At 46.7% G+C, this 15,136-nt stretch overlaps 1 protein-coding gene across 2 annotated transcripts in view; it reads left to right on the top strand.

Moving 5' to 3' along the window:
* Window positions 1–1,980: 1,980 nt before the first annotated feature.
* Window positions 1,981–15,136, top strand: part of UBE2E1 (ubiquitin conjugating enzyme E2 E1) — a 78,426-nt gene continuing 65,270 nt past the window's right edge. Inside the window, exons 1-3 of one of the 2 annotated variants that reach the window (XM_060099487.1) lie at window positions 1,982–2,139; window positions 3,166–3,350; window positions 7,406–7,456. In XM_060099487.1, coding sequence (XP_059955470.1) covers window positions 3,199–3,350; window positions 7,406–7,456 — 203 coding nt within the window. In that variant the 5' untranslated portion in view covers window positions 1,982–2,139; window positions 3,166–3,198. Of the gene's footprint in view, window positions 2,140–3,165; window positions 3,351–7,405; window positions 7,457–15,136 lie in introns of both variants that reach the window. The other variant, XM_060099488.1, reaches the window with a different exon arrangement.

Genomic DNA, 15,136 nt, shown 5'->3' on the forward strand with positions numbered 1-15,136 from the left:
AAGCGCTTCGCTATAGAGGAGGGGCCCTTCCATTACATGATTTATTTCCCCAGGGACCAGTCTCATCCAAGCATCAACAATGCAACACAAAATACCACGTTCAGTTTTTTTAAATATTATTATAGTTAGTATCCAAATATATGATTTATGCCAACCAGAATTAAAGAAAAAATTCACCCACCGTCCCAGTCACATCATCAAATCAAACCTCTTCTCCTGTATTCTCTGCCAGCTCTCGTCTTGATACATATACGAGTTTTTACTGGTTGTACTCACAGTGTGGACATGTATTTTAAAGTATCAGGAACCCAAAATTTTCGTAAGAGGAAGTCTCAATTTTAATAACTATCTTCAGATTATTTTTTTCATCCCAACTGAGTTTGTTTCATGTTTGCTCATTGTTTTCTCTCGAATTTATATGTGTTTTTTTCATCAGAAGTACAAAAACTATACAACCTGGTTTTGAGGAGATTTGGGGGCGTTATTTTCAAATAACATACAGCAGAGAATGTTATTATTTTTATATCCTCTACCAAGACTCGTGAAACCAAACACACGCCTGGCATCTTTTCAAAATTTCTAGGCATTTGAGTGACTGAGGGACTGCTCCGAGGTAGGAGGCTGAAACGATTACCTATACGGGTTTTTCTCAGCTTTTGGACCCCTTGATTCTCCGACAGTTCTTGGTAGATACAGCTTTCCTGGTAAGGATTGAGCAAGAAGTCTGCACAATTACTTTGAGTCTTAATAAAGTTGGAGTTTCCTGTTGAGTGCTAGAAGGGGTTGAGGTGGGTGGTAGTAAGAACGCTCGTTTTCCTGCTTAGTGGATATGCCACGGGCTTTATAGCTTGTGTTGTCCTGTGGTAACTGAAGACACACTGTTGCCATGGAAAAGGATGGTAATTTGAATGAGACAATTTAGAGTGGCCCATGGAAATCTGACTGGACAGCTGCTGAAAGCACCAGACCTAGTATGTGTGACACCGCACCTATCTCTTCAATTTCCTTCAACTGAAATGACCGATAAGTGAGAAACTAAATTGTAACTTGATGGCTTAATCTTAAAAAAATCAATCTTCGTAAAAATACTAAATAAGGAACAATTCAGAAGAATTAGGACTATTATAGAAATATTATGATTATTTGAAAAGCATTTATATCGCCGCTGCAGAAGGTACAGCAGGCCCCCAAACTTTAATCCAATTTCCGACACCAAAAATTCTAAATCCAGTCTCCTTCAGTAGTATAGGGTTTATTCCCATTGATTTCTCGCATTTGTGAGGCTGTCACAGTCGGCTGGTTTTATCTGTCACGAAATCCTTTGTATCCGTTTTATAAAACACCACCTCTTTCTATAAAAAGTGACTGGAAGAATCCACAATCGTAAAATTGCACGTGCCTGAGCAGAAAACTCCTATCCTGGGATTTTCTCACAGGCGTGCCTAAACCGACCTCTGCTCCTGGAAGGTAAATTGCCAAAGGGAGAAGCCAGGGTCAGCCCACAGGAAACCCTGTTGCAGGATTTCTAATTTCGCCCTTAAACTGATCACTTTTTTAGGAGTTCCCGGGCATTCTCTAGTCCAAAGTCCTGGCCACCAGATTACCATCATTTTTTTTTTTTTTTTTTTTTTACCAATTTGCCATCCCCGCCCCTTCCAGAAGCCCTTTTGGGAAGAACTGCCTTTCGTGAGTGCCCTATTCCATACAGTTCTCGGCGCCCCCCCGCCCCCCCCCCCGTCTAGGAACGACTTCCCCGCTCCAGCCCAGGAGCCGGGGGTCCCCACACCACTTGAGAGGAAATTCACAGCCCTCGCCCCTTGGCTTGGCGTCCCGGGTGGTGAGGGCACCGGGCTTCCCGGGGTCCCCCGAGCGCTGCTCGCGACCCCCCGAAGGTGTCCAGTGGGCGGGGAGCGCGGGTGGGTGGGACCGGGCCGGTGGGGGAGGGGCGGGGAGGAGGAGGAGGAGGAGGAGGAGTGTGTGCGAGCGTGTGTGGCTGGGGGAAGCCATTGCCTGTTTAATAGTTGCTGTTGCTGCACTTCCGCTTCTCTCCCAGCGAGAGAGAGACACGAGTGGCCAGGCCCAGCCGCAGCCGCAGCAGCAGCCGCGGCGGCGGCACGGAGCAGCCAGACACAAAGAGAGGTACGGGGATCCCCCCCGCCGCCAGCCGCCCCCCGGCCGCGCCGCCGGGCCTCGGGGACACTCTTCGCCGCCGGGCACGGGGCCGGGGGGCCGGAGAGGGGCCGGGCTCGCCCGCGGGGGATGGGCAGGGACCCCCGGGCCGCGTGGGGTGCGGGGGCAGCCCGCGTCGGGGGCGGGGGGGCGCCGAGGCTCGAACTGTCAGCGCTGCCCCGGGAGCCCCCCACTGGCCGCCGAGGGGGCCGGGAGCGGGGGAGGGGAGGCGGGGGAGCCCCGTTTTTTCCCGGGGCGGGGTCCCGCGGGGATTAACCCCTCCGGGGCGGACGGGCTCATTGTTATTCCTCCGCCGAGGAGGCCGACTCCCCCCGCCCCCCCACCGGGGGTGCCGATTGGGCGTGTGCTCGGGACCCCCGCCTCTGCCGCGCAACCTCGAGCCGGACGGCCGAGGGGCGGGCGGCGCAGAGGGGCGTCGGGGCGCGGCGGGGGCCTCGGGCCTCGCCGCCTCGCCCCCCCCGCTGGCCTCTCCCTTCCCCCACCCGGGCACCCGCTCCCCGTCTCCGTCCCCACCCCCCCTTTCGGCTTCCTCTCCGCCCTCCTCTCTTCCCAACCTCGCCAAACTCCGCTCCCGGCCCCCCGGTCTCCAGCGACCCCCGGAAAGCCGCCGAAAAAACAGCCCGGGGCCGGCCGGCCGCCGGGACCTTCCCTGCCCGCTCCGGCCGGGCGCCCCGCGCCCCCGCCCGGCCGGTTGCTCCCCTCCCTGCCCCGAGGGGAGCCCCGGGGGGCGAGGGGAGGGGCTGCTCGTGCGCCCCTGACCGTTTTCCCACCGCGTTCCCCACTTGGGGCCAGAGATAAACAAGCAGCGTCCGATTTGCAAAAGCCGTGGTGGGCCTGAAGACTTTGGAAAGCGAGTGGAGGGCGGTGGGCGGCCGGGTGCACCCCGGGCCAAAGCCCTCCTGACAGCGCCCGAGTTCCTTCTGTACACTGGCTGCATGGTTTGTGTGTTTCTGTTTTGTTTCCCTCCCCCTGCAGGGGCTGTTTGCGGGGTGGGGTGGGGGGTTCGCTATGTCGGATGACGATTCGAGGGCCAGCACCAGCTCCTCCTCATCTTCGTCCTCCAACCAGCAAACCGAGAAAGAAACAAACACCCCCAAGAAGAAGGAGAGTAAAGTCAGCATGAGCAAAAACTCCAAACTCCTCTCCACCAGCGCCAAGAGGTACCGTACCCCACCCCCCAACCCCAGCAGGCTTCCTATTTCCCGAACGGACTGCCTCTTGCTGCATTTGGTCTGCCTCCAAGGAGGGTAGCTTAAACGCTCCCCATGGGTTATGTGTTTTTAAAAAGGAGAAAGAGGGCCTTGGAAGCCCTAATGGTTTTTTTCTGTTGCTTCTTTTGTTTTCTCTTTTAATCGTGGTCCACATGCAGCTGTTGTGGCTTGCCTTTCCCATATCTTGCTGCAGTTTGTAAGAATCCGTGTTAGTATTATTAGTGACCCCCAAATCTGATTTTAGATGACTTGTCCTATTATAATCACTAATCTGTGACCCTCCCCAAGGCTGGCATCCCACTTAATTACTAATACCTGCCCGGACAGCTCTATCACAGCGAATTCTATTACCATCTTACTTCCTTCTCACCTGTTGCACATATGATCTGTTTCACAAATTGCATAAGGAATAACTAACTCACATTAGCAGAGTAAAACATGTAATAGGTGGAGATAGATGTTTTCGGATGGAATTTAAAGAGATGTTTCTGATTTAGAGAGTTGAGGCAAGTGGATGAATCAATAAACGATGTAAAATGGTTATTTAGGCTATTTTGGGGATTCTTTGTTGTTCTCTTTCAGAACTTCAGTTTACCAAATTTCAGGGGAACTCAAATTTTTTTCATGCTATTTTCTCTTCTCTTAGGCTGTACAGTTGTTTTTTGGTTTTTGTTTTCAAGATGAATTCAAGCAGTGGCTCTTTTTCTTTCCTCTCTTCCTCTTACGTCTCTAGAAGAAGCTACTTTTTACCTTAATCTTTTTTCAGTAGCAGTATCCTCTGATCCCATGACCCTTAAAGTAATCTCTAGCAGATTCCTGGGAACCCTCATACCTTTTCATAAATCCTTCTGCTGTCAGGTGTACAGTCATTAAACTTTAAAGTGGCAAACCAGAAAGATAGTAAGGAATCCAAATGGTAGGTTAGAGAGAGCTATCTGTCTTAAAGAATGTAAAATAAAATGGAACACGAGGCTTTAGATCTCTCCACTGAGTAGTGAGCCAGAACTCTCAGAGTTTGAAAGTTTGTCCTGTCATTCTCCCTGACTTGAAATTTGGAAGGTTGGTAAAGTGCTTTGGTGACCTGACCATAGAAGGATGAAGGAATGACTTCAGCTTATTGTAAACAGTGTAGAGGTGTAGAGTTAAGTGGCAAGATGTCTTGGCAAGATTGTTCTCATTTTCAGAGGGCTAGTTTGATTGCGTCTCAGCTTCGCAGGAGTCCTGACTGGCTCTCCTTGATTAGCCCTGTGCTGGTTCTCCCCCAGAATTTTGGCTTCTACCCTGCCCACTTTGGATGGGCCTTTCCTTAGTCACCCCCCGCCCCCTTGCCCCAGCTTCTGGGCTCCTCGTTCAAGCTGAGGCAGCTTTTGGCCTGAGCTAAAGGTAGAATATGTGCTTTAGGTCATTAGTATTTTCATATTTTGCTGCATATCCCTGGTGTACATGAATATATTTGGGGATAAAGGCACAGGCATCAAATATAAAACAGTCTGCTTTGTGTCAGCAAATTACAGAGGGGATTTTTTTCTTTAGACACAATTTGTCCATATATGCTAAGGAGGTTAAAAACTCATTTGGAAATGCTTGAGAAAGAGATGGTAGATGTAAAACAAACGAAAGGTGGGAAGCTACCAACGGTACTTTTATTTATAAAGTTAACATCAGCTTTAGCTCCCTGGGAATCTTGCTGAGAGAGTGGCTGTTAGTGCAAAGCAGAGCTATGGTTAATGGTAAAGGTAAAAAAGTGGAGAGGGACAGTGTATCCAGGAAAGAATAAGGGGAAAAGTGATGGTAGTGGGACCCTATAGATGCTGCTCTGGGAAATGGGTTGGTTTGGAAGGTAGGTGTTGCCCATAGAATTGGAAGAGGCACACACACCAGGAGATAGAATGAAAGAGAAACCTGAACTGGCAGACGGAAGGTTACTTAACTGCATGTTCGAAACGGCATGTTGGTTTTGAGTCCACGCGTAAAGGAAAAGCCCCCATCAAGGGTGGTCTGGACAAGAATGACTCTGGAACGTATGTGTGGGTTACTCTTATGAATCTTTTACCAGTACTCTAGAAATGGTGCGGGTGTTGGTTGTAGAGATGAAGTGGACAAAGCTGTCTGGCATTATACTTTTTAGGTGTTAAAGAAGCAGCTACCTTTTCAGTGAATATTTTATAGGGAGAGGTTGGGTTGACAAGGAGAAGTGAAGTCAATGTGTGTTTTTATAAGTTGTGCTCAGGGGGAGGTTATTTTGGCCCCTGTACATAGGTCTTAACATATACAGTCATTCTAGTAGATGCAGGTAAAGAATCAGGAAGCCAGGGTTCCAAACTTTCAGTCTGACATGCAATAATGAGTCAGACAGCAGGGATGCCAAGGTCTCTGAACTGAAATGATAATTGATAGCAATAGAATTGAGCAGGACACAGCTAAGTAGGTATCAGAGATAGTAGTGAGCAAAGCCCTTTCTCAAGTTCACCAGAATTTGTAGGGGACAGGAAATGTCCTTCAATAGGAAAGTTGAAAGAACTTCCCTAATCAGCACCCCAATCAGAAGTAAATTTCTCTTTACTTATAAATGGAAAGAACAGTGTCTTCTAAAGACACTTCTAAAACAGTGTCTTCTAAAATATTCCCCATTGCATCTAGCCAGCCTGTCTTTCTACCTTCAGAAAACCTCTGGGAAGAGAAAAGCATCCATTGCGATTGTGTATGTGTGTGTGTGTGTGTCTATGTGTGTGTGTGTTAGTTTTTTACTACTGTGCTGCCTCGGTGAGATTTTTAAGTTGTAACGTAGCCCTTTAGGGCTTTATATGATAGGAGCAGGAAAGGTTATAAAAATAGAAGGCACCGTTTATAAGGTGGAGGAGGCTTAAAGGCCTCAAACTTTGTCGTAGGAATTGATGCTCGAAGCGCCTAGGTAAGCTGAAGACAAAGGCCATGGCTCGGTGTGAACTGCCGGGTGGCGTCGGCCTAGGGGTGGGGGATGGGCTCTTTGTGGAGTCGCGGGCCGCTGCGGAGATGGGAAACTGGGTGGGGGTCCCGGCCTCTGAGCCGGTGTGGGGTGCAGGCCCAAGAGAAGTGAGAGGGTGTCCGGGCTAGAGCAGGGCCGGGCAGGTGAGCCGAGAGGGCGGGCGGTGCACCTGTGCGGGCCGCGGGCCGGGGTGTCCGGGAGGCAGGCGGCGGTTGAGCTGTGGGATCCCCAACCTGGCCCGAGGCTCTGTCCGCTGCCGGCGTGCTTGCGGGCAGGGGGGCGGGGCCGCCGGCGGGGGCGGGGCGGCCCACCGGGGTCCGCCGTGCGGCTCGCGCCGCCCCCAGCCCGACGGCTGCGGCTGGTCAGCCAGCGCCCGCGGGGCCTCGCCGGCAGCGGCCATGTTGGCTTCGTCCCCGGGGACGCGGGCGGCCTGGGGGGGGGCGCTCTGGGGGGAGGGGGAAGCACCCGAGGTGCCCGGCGGCCTGGGAGGGCGCTCTGCGGGGGGGGAAGCACCCGAGGTGCCCGTGCCCGGTTGCCTGGGGGGGGGGCGCTCTGCGGGGGTGGCAGCGGAACCACCCGAGGTGCGGGACGGCCTGGGCGGGGCACTCTGCGGGGTGGGAGCACCCGAAGTGCCCGGCGGCCCGGGGTGGGGGGTGCTCTGTGGGGGGAGGGAACCCGAGGTCCTGGGTGGGGGGGCGACCGCGGGCTCCAGGGTGGTGGTGGGGACGTGCTCTCTCGCCCCCCCCGACACACATTGTGATACAATTCCGGAAACTAGGTGCGAGTGAGGAGCTTCAAAACGATTTCCTAAGTGGAAATTGGTGAGAAATAGCCCTGTCGTAGTGCGTGAGGCGGGATTCGAACCCAGGGCGGTGGAGGGCCGGGGCTCCCGCCCGGGTGGGGCCGATTCTTTCCTCGCGGGGTGCAGGTCCTGCTCCCCGGCAGCTCGGTCCGCGGCGGCGGGGGGAGGGGGTTGTCTGCCCTGCGGGGCGGCCGCACACCCCTGATTCTTTCTCCCCCCCTCGCTTCCTGTCTCCAGGATTCAGAAGGAGCTGGCGGACATCACTTTAGACCCTCCACCCAACTGCAGGTGAGCTCCCTTTACATTTTTTTTCTTTTTTTCTGTTTAAACTTTTAGGTTTTTTCTTCTTGTCATTATAAACTTTTGCTTCTGTTCTTTGGTTAATGCTTGTTTGGGTGCTGACATCAAGTTAACAGCTGAAATTGAATAACCTGAGTATAACGGAAGTGGTGGATTTATTTGGAGTGGACCCTTGTACGTATGTGTAAAGTGAATTCAAAGATGTATGATCGCCTGGTCAGGGATCTTTGATAGGTCATTAAGGATGATGTAAAACCTTTTAGATGCTTAGGTACATTTTAGTTTAGAAAATTGCTTTGCTGTCTTAATCTGTTATTCATGCTCTCTACTAAGCTGATAGAGCATAGAGTTAAATCAAGCACTGGACCCTCAAACTTCTATAAATTTTGTTGGACTTTGGGCAGACCTATTCAGGATATAATTTGTGGCTTTGATAAAAAGGTTTTGCCTTAAATTATTGTATAGATTTAAACTCTTCCATGGGGATATTTTCCCTCGAAATTGCTTTACTCAGACTGTATACATAATGTGTGTTTCAGTTTCAAAACAATTTGATACCAGCTTTTGAAGGATTTGGTGATGACTTGATTTTATTTAAAATAGCCATTTGGTTACTCTTGAGTCAAGGTGGAAGACTTGATGATTTTACTAAATCAACAGTGAAGTGAGGAAGGACTTATATTACAACAGAGCCATTTGAGAGAGATTAATTGTTCCATTCTATTACTCCCATAGTTTAAAAATTAAGTATAACAGTTAATCTAATTCTCAGTTCTCAGGATTGTTATTGGAATGGGATGTGAGGTTTCAGAAGTGTCCTAAACTTGTAGAGGTACAGGAAGAATTTGTTACCAACAAGAAAATATTAAGTGGCTTTACACAGAATTTAAAGGGAGCCTGTGGAAATATTCAGGAATATTGAAAAGTGAAATGAAATATTTTGCTTATGAATACTGAACTTTCTAAACTGTGGTTAATGGAGTAAATGGAAGCTTTAATACTGCCATTTTGGTAACATGTTCTTAATGTTGGTCAGGTGTGGGATGTTCTTTAGTAAAATTCTGTCCCTGTTTTGTAAGGAAAGTAAGTCATTTTGAGTTTGAAATGCTCTTAAACTATAGTTTGTAACCAGTTAATCGTTCTGGAGGATTTCTCTCATGGCTGTTAAGAATCTTTTCAGACTGTTGTCCTGAACAGTGGAGAAATGGGTCAGGCTTAGGGCTGGGATGGTTTCGTTTTTCATTTTAGTGGCATCGTTGTTCCAGTGGAGGCCTGGAGCTTCCCTTGGTTGGTTGTGTTGAATCCGTGGGCTTTCCCCGTGGTAGATGTGCGCTGTGTACTTATTGCCCCTGTCTGGTATGCCGTCTCTTCCATGTGTCTCTTGTGAGTTCAGACAGCTTTAGCTGGTCAAGTTATCAAGTTTTCAAAGCATGGTTTCAAAACTTATAATATGTATCAAGGTATAAATGGCTTTCTTGTAAGTGCAATGAAATTTAAAATTGTAAACAATTTGAAGGTTTTCATGGAATTAGTCACTTTTAAAAAAATCGGATAAGTACACTTTTATTTCATACCATTTCAGCTGAGTTCACGTGTGAGAGATTTGTGCTGCTGAACATGTAGGACTTCTCATCCTTGGAAAGGTCTCCTAATTACCCCTTCAGGGTGACACCTCTGACCATCACCTGTGGGTCAGGGGAAGCACCAGACTGGATGGATATTGGGTGGGGGGGTGGGGAGGAGACATACCTCTACATACTAAAAACATTTTGAAAAAATATCTCTGATTTCAGAGAGAACACCAGGCATTTTTGTTTTGCGAGAGAAACGAGTGTTATGTAGACTTTTAAGAGTAAAAACGGCTTTAGGGGCCTCCCTGGTGGCGCAGTGGTTAAGAGTCCGCCTGCCGATGCAGGGGATACGGGTTCGTGCCCCGGTCTGGGAGGATCCCATATGCCGCGGAGCGGCTGGGCCCGTGAGCCATGGCCGCTGGGCCTGCGCATCCGGAGCCTGTGCTCCGCAACGGGAGAGGCCACAACAGTGAGAGGCCCGCATACCGCAAAAAGAAAAAAAAAAACAAAAAAAAAACGGCTTTATTTTCTGAAGACATTCTTCAGTAGGGCTGCTTAAGTAATATGAACTGCAATTTCTACTTTTGGTTGGCTTACTAGTGTTACTGACAGAATGTTTTGTGGTAACCCCGATATTCAGCTAACTTAGATGAGTTTGGTTTTATGTTTTGTGTTGGTACCTTATAGGATAGAAGTATTTACTGTTTTAATGTACATTGTTTTAGATGGAAATGGATAATTTGCGGATACTTTTTGAAGTTAGCTTCCAATTAAAATGTGTGAATTAAGTGATCTATTGAGTGTATGCATTTTTTTAATACTTAATGTTATTCCACATGAAAGCTTGGTTCTTATGAAGTTGTAATTTCACCAATTGTAAATTATATTTTGAATGAGTTAAATAATTAGCTTTCAATTAACGTGTTTTATACACTAAGCTTTTGTAGAACTGCCTTTCTTCAGTCAGTATTCACTGTGTGGTTTTAAATTTAAACACATTACTTTATTAAAATACAGTAGTGGACACATAGGAACCTTTCAATAAACCATTGATTGTTGCGAATCAATGGGAGAGTGCCTTCTTCTGAAGGTGTACTGGATGTGGTCAGTAATTTTAGCACTTGGCAAAAATATTTGAATTCGAAGTTACTGAACTTCAAAACTTGTGTGAAATGCAATTTCTAAAAAAGTTATAATGTGTGAGCACATCAAGTTTAATCCTCAGTGTTTTATATTATGTCGAGTAGATTTTTTTAGAACAAAATGTGGAATATATTCAATGACGAGGTCAGAAGTATTCTAAGTGAGTTTTAAAAGTTGCTGTATATTACCATTTAAGTCACATTTCTTGGTATCTCTGGACTGTTTGGTTATATTTATATGTACAGATGTAATAGTCTCTCAACTCATGTACCATGCTTTTGGTTGTTAGGCTTTTTTCCCTGCATTTTGACTCTTAATCATTTAGGAAAAAATGTTGTCTTAATTACTGTAATGATTTCCTACAGCATTGGATTGTAAAATTATGCCTTTTAGATAGCTGGTGAACTCTGGGCCACTACAGCCAGTTTTGTAGCTATTATTTATAGCCTGGGGCTCAAGCTTTGCTTAATTGACTAGTTATAGCTATGTACCTAACCTGTAGCCATAAATGTCTGTAGGCAGTATGTCTGCACATAATAAATGACACATTTTGCCCAAGTCCTTTAAACTTCAGATTTCACTTAATATTGGAATTATGAGTAAATGCTCACTTAGTGCCTCAAAACCTAAATATTAAGATTGGGAGGGGGTTCTATTTAGGACTAAGTGTCTTCAAGAAGTCATTAAACACTTCAAGCATGGTGGAGAATAATAAAAGTAAGATTTCCTTTTATATGACTTATTACACTTTGACCATTATTTTTCTGTTTCCTAAATATATAAACCTAACTAAGTCAATGCTTTTTATTTTGGGGGGGAGAACTAGAATGTAATCAGATATAGTTGGTTTTAAAGTTTTACAGCTAAATTGCCCATTTTTGAAGATGATGTAAAGGCTCACATGCAGAGCATTAAAAAAAAAATGTCAAGCAGTTGTCTAAGAAGCTTTTTCTCAACCTTCTTTTCCTCGTTTACTAAAAGGGCTGAATACCTGGCTGGCCTACCTCATAGCATTGTAAAGTTCAAATGAGATTAGAGTTTTCTGACTGTGTTAGATGGTGACATTGTTGGAACTGCCCATTTAGCTCCTTTTAATAGCTCATCTTTTTTCCTAACATTGCCTTTTATTGCTTGTATTTTAAATACAATTTTAGGCCATTACACAATTATGATATAAGAATCTGTGTTTTTGAAAAGCTGAAATACAGAAGTTGTGGAGTAAAAAGTGGAAGGGTCCCCCTCATGACCTTCTGATCCTGCCCCTTGCACAGAGATGCTCCAAGTTAGCACAGATCGTTTCTGTGAATTTACATTGTCGTATTTTGTGGTTTTATAAAATCTCCTGGCATTTGGTGGTAATAATCATGAGATGTCAGTTTAGAAATCCCAGGCTGCTAACCTGGGACTGAAAAGAGATGATCCTTTTCTCATAACAGTAAAGGCTTATGCATCTTGTCCAAGTTTAGCATGTTTTGTATGCTTGTTTGGGTTTAAGAAGTGGGTTCAGCAGAAGTCATCCTGTACAAAACCCTGTATCATCTTACCTGCTAAAAAATATCCTTCCTTTTATGTATCTTTCATTCATCTGCTAATGCCTTAAGGATATCAGTGTGACTTCCAACACCTGAATGATGTTTAGTATCATCATAATTGTCATTTGGAGAGTTACTACAACAGTGTGCTTCCCTTTGTGTGCAAAAGGTACTGTGGAAAAATAGTGAGAACTGGGAGACTGGAGTGTCAACAGATCAAAGTGGCACCCAAAGCAGGGTCAGGTTCCTGAAATTAGATCATCATCTGGGGCCCGAGTGGGTAGGAAGGAAGGAAATCTGTCTAAATTAAGTGAATTGTTTCCTAAATGAGTAGGAACTCTTGTGGCTGTTGTGCTTTACCAAATGACCACGTGTGTGGATTGTAAAACTGTACTGCTGCTGCTTCTCATAAAGTGAAAAAGAATTACCGTAGGGGGAGTTCCTTGGCGGTCCAGTGGTTCGGACTCCGCGCTTCCACCGCAGGGGACTGGGTTCCATCCCTGGTCGGGGAGCTAAGGTCCCGAATGCTGAGAGGCGCGGCCAAAAAAAAAAGAATTACTGTATGACCCAGCATTCTACTCCTAGGTGTAGTCCCAGAAGGATTGAAAACAGGGACTCAAACAAATATTGAGTCAGTGTTCCTAGCTTCTCATAGTAGCCAAAAAGTGGAAACAACCAAGTCAACCAAGTGTCCGTCGACAGATGAGTGGATAAGCAAAATGTGGTCTATACACACGATGCAACATTATTCAGCCATTTAAAAGAATGATTTTTTCTTTTTGGCTGCGCAGCATGGCAGACAGGATCTTGGTTCCCTGACCAGGTATTGGACCCACACCTCCTGCAGTGGAAGCGCAGAGTCTTAACCACGGGACCACCAGGGGAAGTCCCGTGGAATGAAGTTCTGATACATGCTATACCATGCATGAACTTGAAAATACTACACTGAGGAAAATAAGCTAGACAAAAGGACAAATATTGTAGGACTCCACTTACATGAAATACTTAGAATAGGCAAATTCATAGTGACAGAAAGATGAGCGGTTTCCAGAGGCGGGGGGGAGGGGAGAATGGGTAGTTATTTCTTAAGGGGGACAGAGTTTCTGTTTGGGGTGATGAAAATTTTGCAAACAGATAGTGGTGATCATTGCACAACGTTGTCAGTGTAATTAATGGCACTGAATTTTACACTCTCAAATGGTTAAAAATGGCAAATTTTATATATTTCTACCATTCCAAAAAAGTAAAAAAAAATAAATAAATAAGACTATACGTTAAAATGTTATCGGTATTTTGAGGGAAAATTGCTTATAGTTTACGAGGCAACACTTCAGTTTTTTGGGATTCGTGTACAGGATACTAACGTTAGGTTCCTGTCACAGACCATGAGTGCCTGTCGCATGTGAAAAGTCACTGCCTTCGAGGAGTTCATTGTCTAGTAAGCATGGAGAGAAGTGCCTGTACAGATTTTGGATCGTACTTGGAAACGCGAAAGTTACTTGGAAAGTGTTAGTAAATGCATATAACGTATTTTAAAGGTTCAGAGGAGTGACATATTACTCTGACCCAGGTGCGGGGTGTGTGTCTGGAGCAGGGGAGGAGACCCGCGCGAGCAGAGGAAAGGCGCGAGGGTGCTGCTGGGCGGCAGGGAGTCAACCTGCGGCCAAGGACGGGAAAGAGCGGGAGAACCAGCGGATAAGACATGCGTCCTCGGTGTCACCGGGGGGGGGGGGGGGGCCTTGAATGTGCTTTACTGATACTGGAGAATAGCTGCCACCCTTTTGAGCTGGAAGTGTAATCCAGTTAGAGCTGAGCACCTGGACAGAGACAGCAAGGGCTGCGTGGAGCTCCTGCTGCAGTAGTCCAGGTGGGCCTGGGTTGGGGACAGGTGGTGGCCAGCAAGGTGGAGAGGGGAGCGAGGTGGACAGCAGTAGAATCAGAGAACCTGGCCACTGATTTAAATGTGGAGGACGTGAAAGGAGTCAGGGGTCTTTGGGTGTCGGGGAAGATGGCGGTGCCGTTAGCAGACGTAGACGAGGTGTAATAATGTGCTTTGTTGATCACGTACAACACTTAGCATGTTGCTGCTCCTCAGTAGGCCCTCGGTACATATTTGCGTTTCGATTATACATTTGAGCTTATTATGAATCCGTCATTGAACTCGCAGATCTACCTAGCCTACTTTTAGATGAGACAAATTAAATAGATTATAAACTCCCTAAAAGGCACGAACCATGATTTCTGTCTTTGATTCTGATCCTACCTGTTTTTTCCCCCAACTTTTTAAATTTGAAAAATTCCAAACCACAGAAGAGTTGAAAGAATACTTCAGGGAACAGCAGCCTTCACCCTGATACATCAGCCGTTCACGTTTCACCTTGTTTGCTTTGCCTCGGTCCCATCTCCATATATTTATTTTTGCGGAACCATTTGAAAGTGAGGTACAGGCATCGTGACGCTCGTGTGTTTAGGTTTCCATGCGTTGAATCTGAGGTGGGCTGGCTGGGGGCTGAGGCTGGAACTGGGCTTGAGTGTCTACATTAGATTTGAAAGTGGGTGATAAAGTACACCCTGTCGCCCAGGGAAGAGGAGAATTGAGACTTGTGCTCTGAAGGATGCTGCAGATGAGGGATGGGAAAGCAGAGAGGACCTGGAGAAAAAGACGCAAAGTAGGAGGAGAGCTGTGAGCCCTAGGGAAGGTCAAGGTTACAGTTAACCTTTGTAGACTGAGAGGAAAAAAGTGAAAAGGCGAGAGAGGGAGATGCAGTGTTTTTTGAACACGATTGTAGAGAAGGTAGTAGAATATAGAATTGAGGCTGTAAGAGGAGAGCGTGTATTTTGGAAGGCTGGTGGCCTGAACTTGATGATGGAGGGACAGTTTCTAGAGGACTGGAAGCCTTCGTGGTCCTTGACTGACACTCCAGCTACTTGAAAAGCAACATCTGTCCCCAGTGTTCTTTGGTTTGTTCTTTCCTGGGAGACGTCAGGTTCCTTGAGAGCAGGGGTTATGTCTTTGCATCCCGACATTGTCCGAGAGAGTGGATAAACAGCGATACATATTTGTTAAATTAAAATACAAACACAAAAACCTAATTTGGGTCTGATGATTTAATGGAATGTCCTCATTACCCTCTTCAGAAAATAATGGCAGGAGCCGGGGAAATTGCTGTTGCATTTTACTGCTGTCCGTCGCTGGCAGTCTTTCCAAGTTGGCACCCAAGCGCTTTTGGCAATTTTCACCTTCCCGGAATCACAGAGGAGCTCTGGACTGCAGTGTGGTACAAAAGATGGTGCTGTGGGCTAGATTGGGAAGATGTATACAGAAAATGACAGTACCTGTGATTTGCATGCTTTGACTTTTTAGGATTATTGTTTGCCAACAATTGAGCATGGGTTTAGGGGTGCTAAGTAAATTGGGCTTC

This window comes from Mesoplodon densirostris, chromosome 5 (assembly GCF_025265405.1).
Source record: "Mesoplodon densirostris isolate mMesDen1 chromosome 5, mMesDen1 primary haplotype, whole genome shotgun sequence".
Classification (NCBI taxonomy): Eukaryota; Metazoa; Chordata; class Mammalia; order Artiodactyla; family Ziphiidae; genus Mesoplodon; species Mesoplodon densirostris.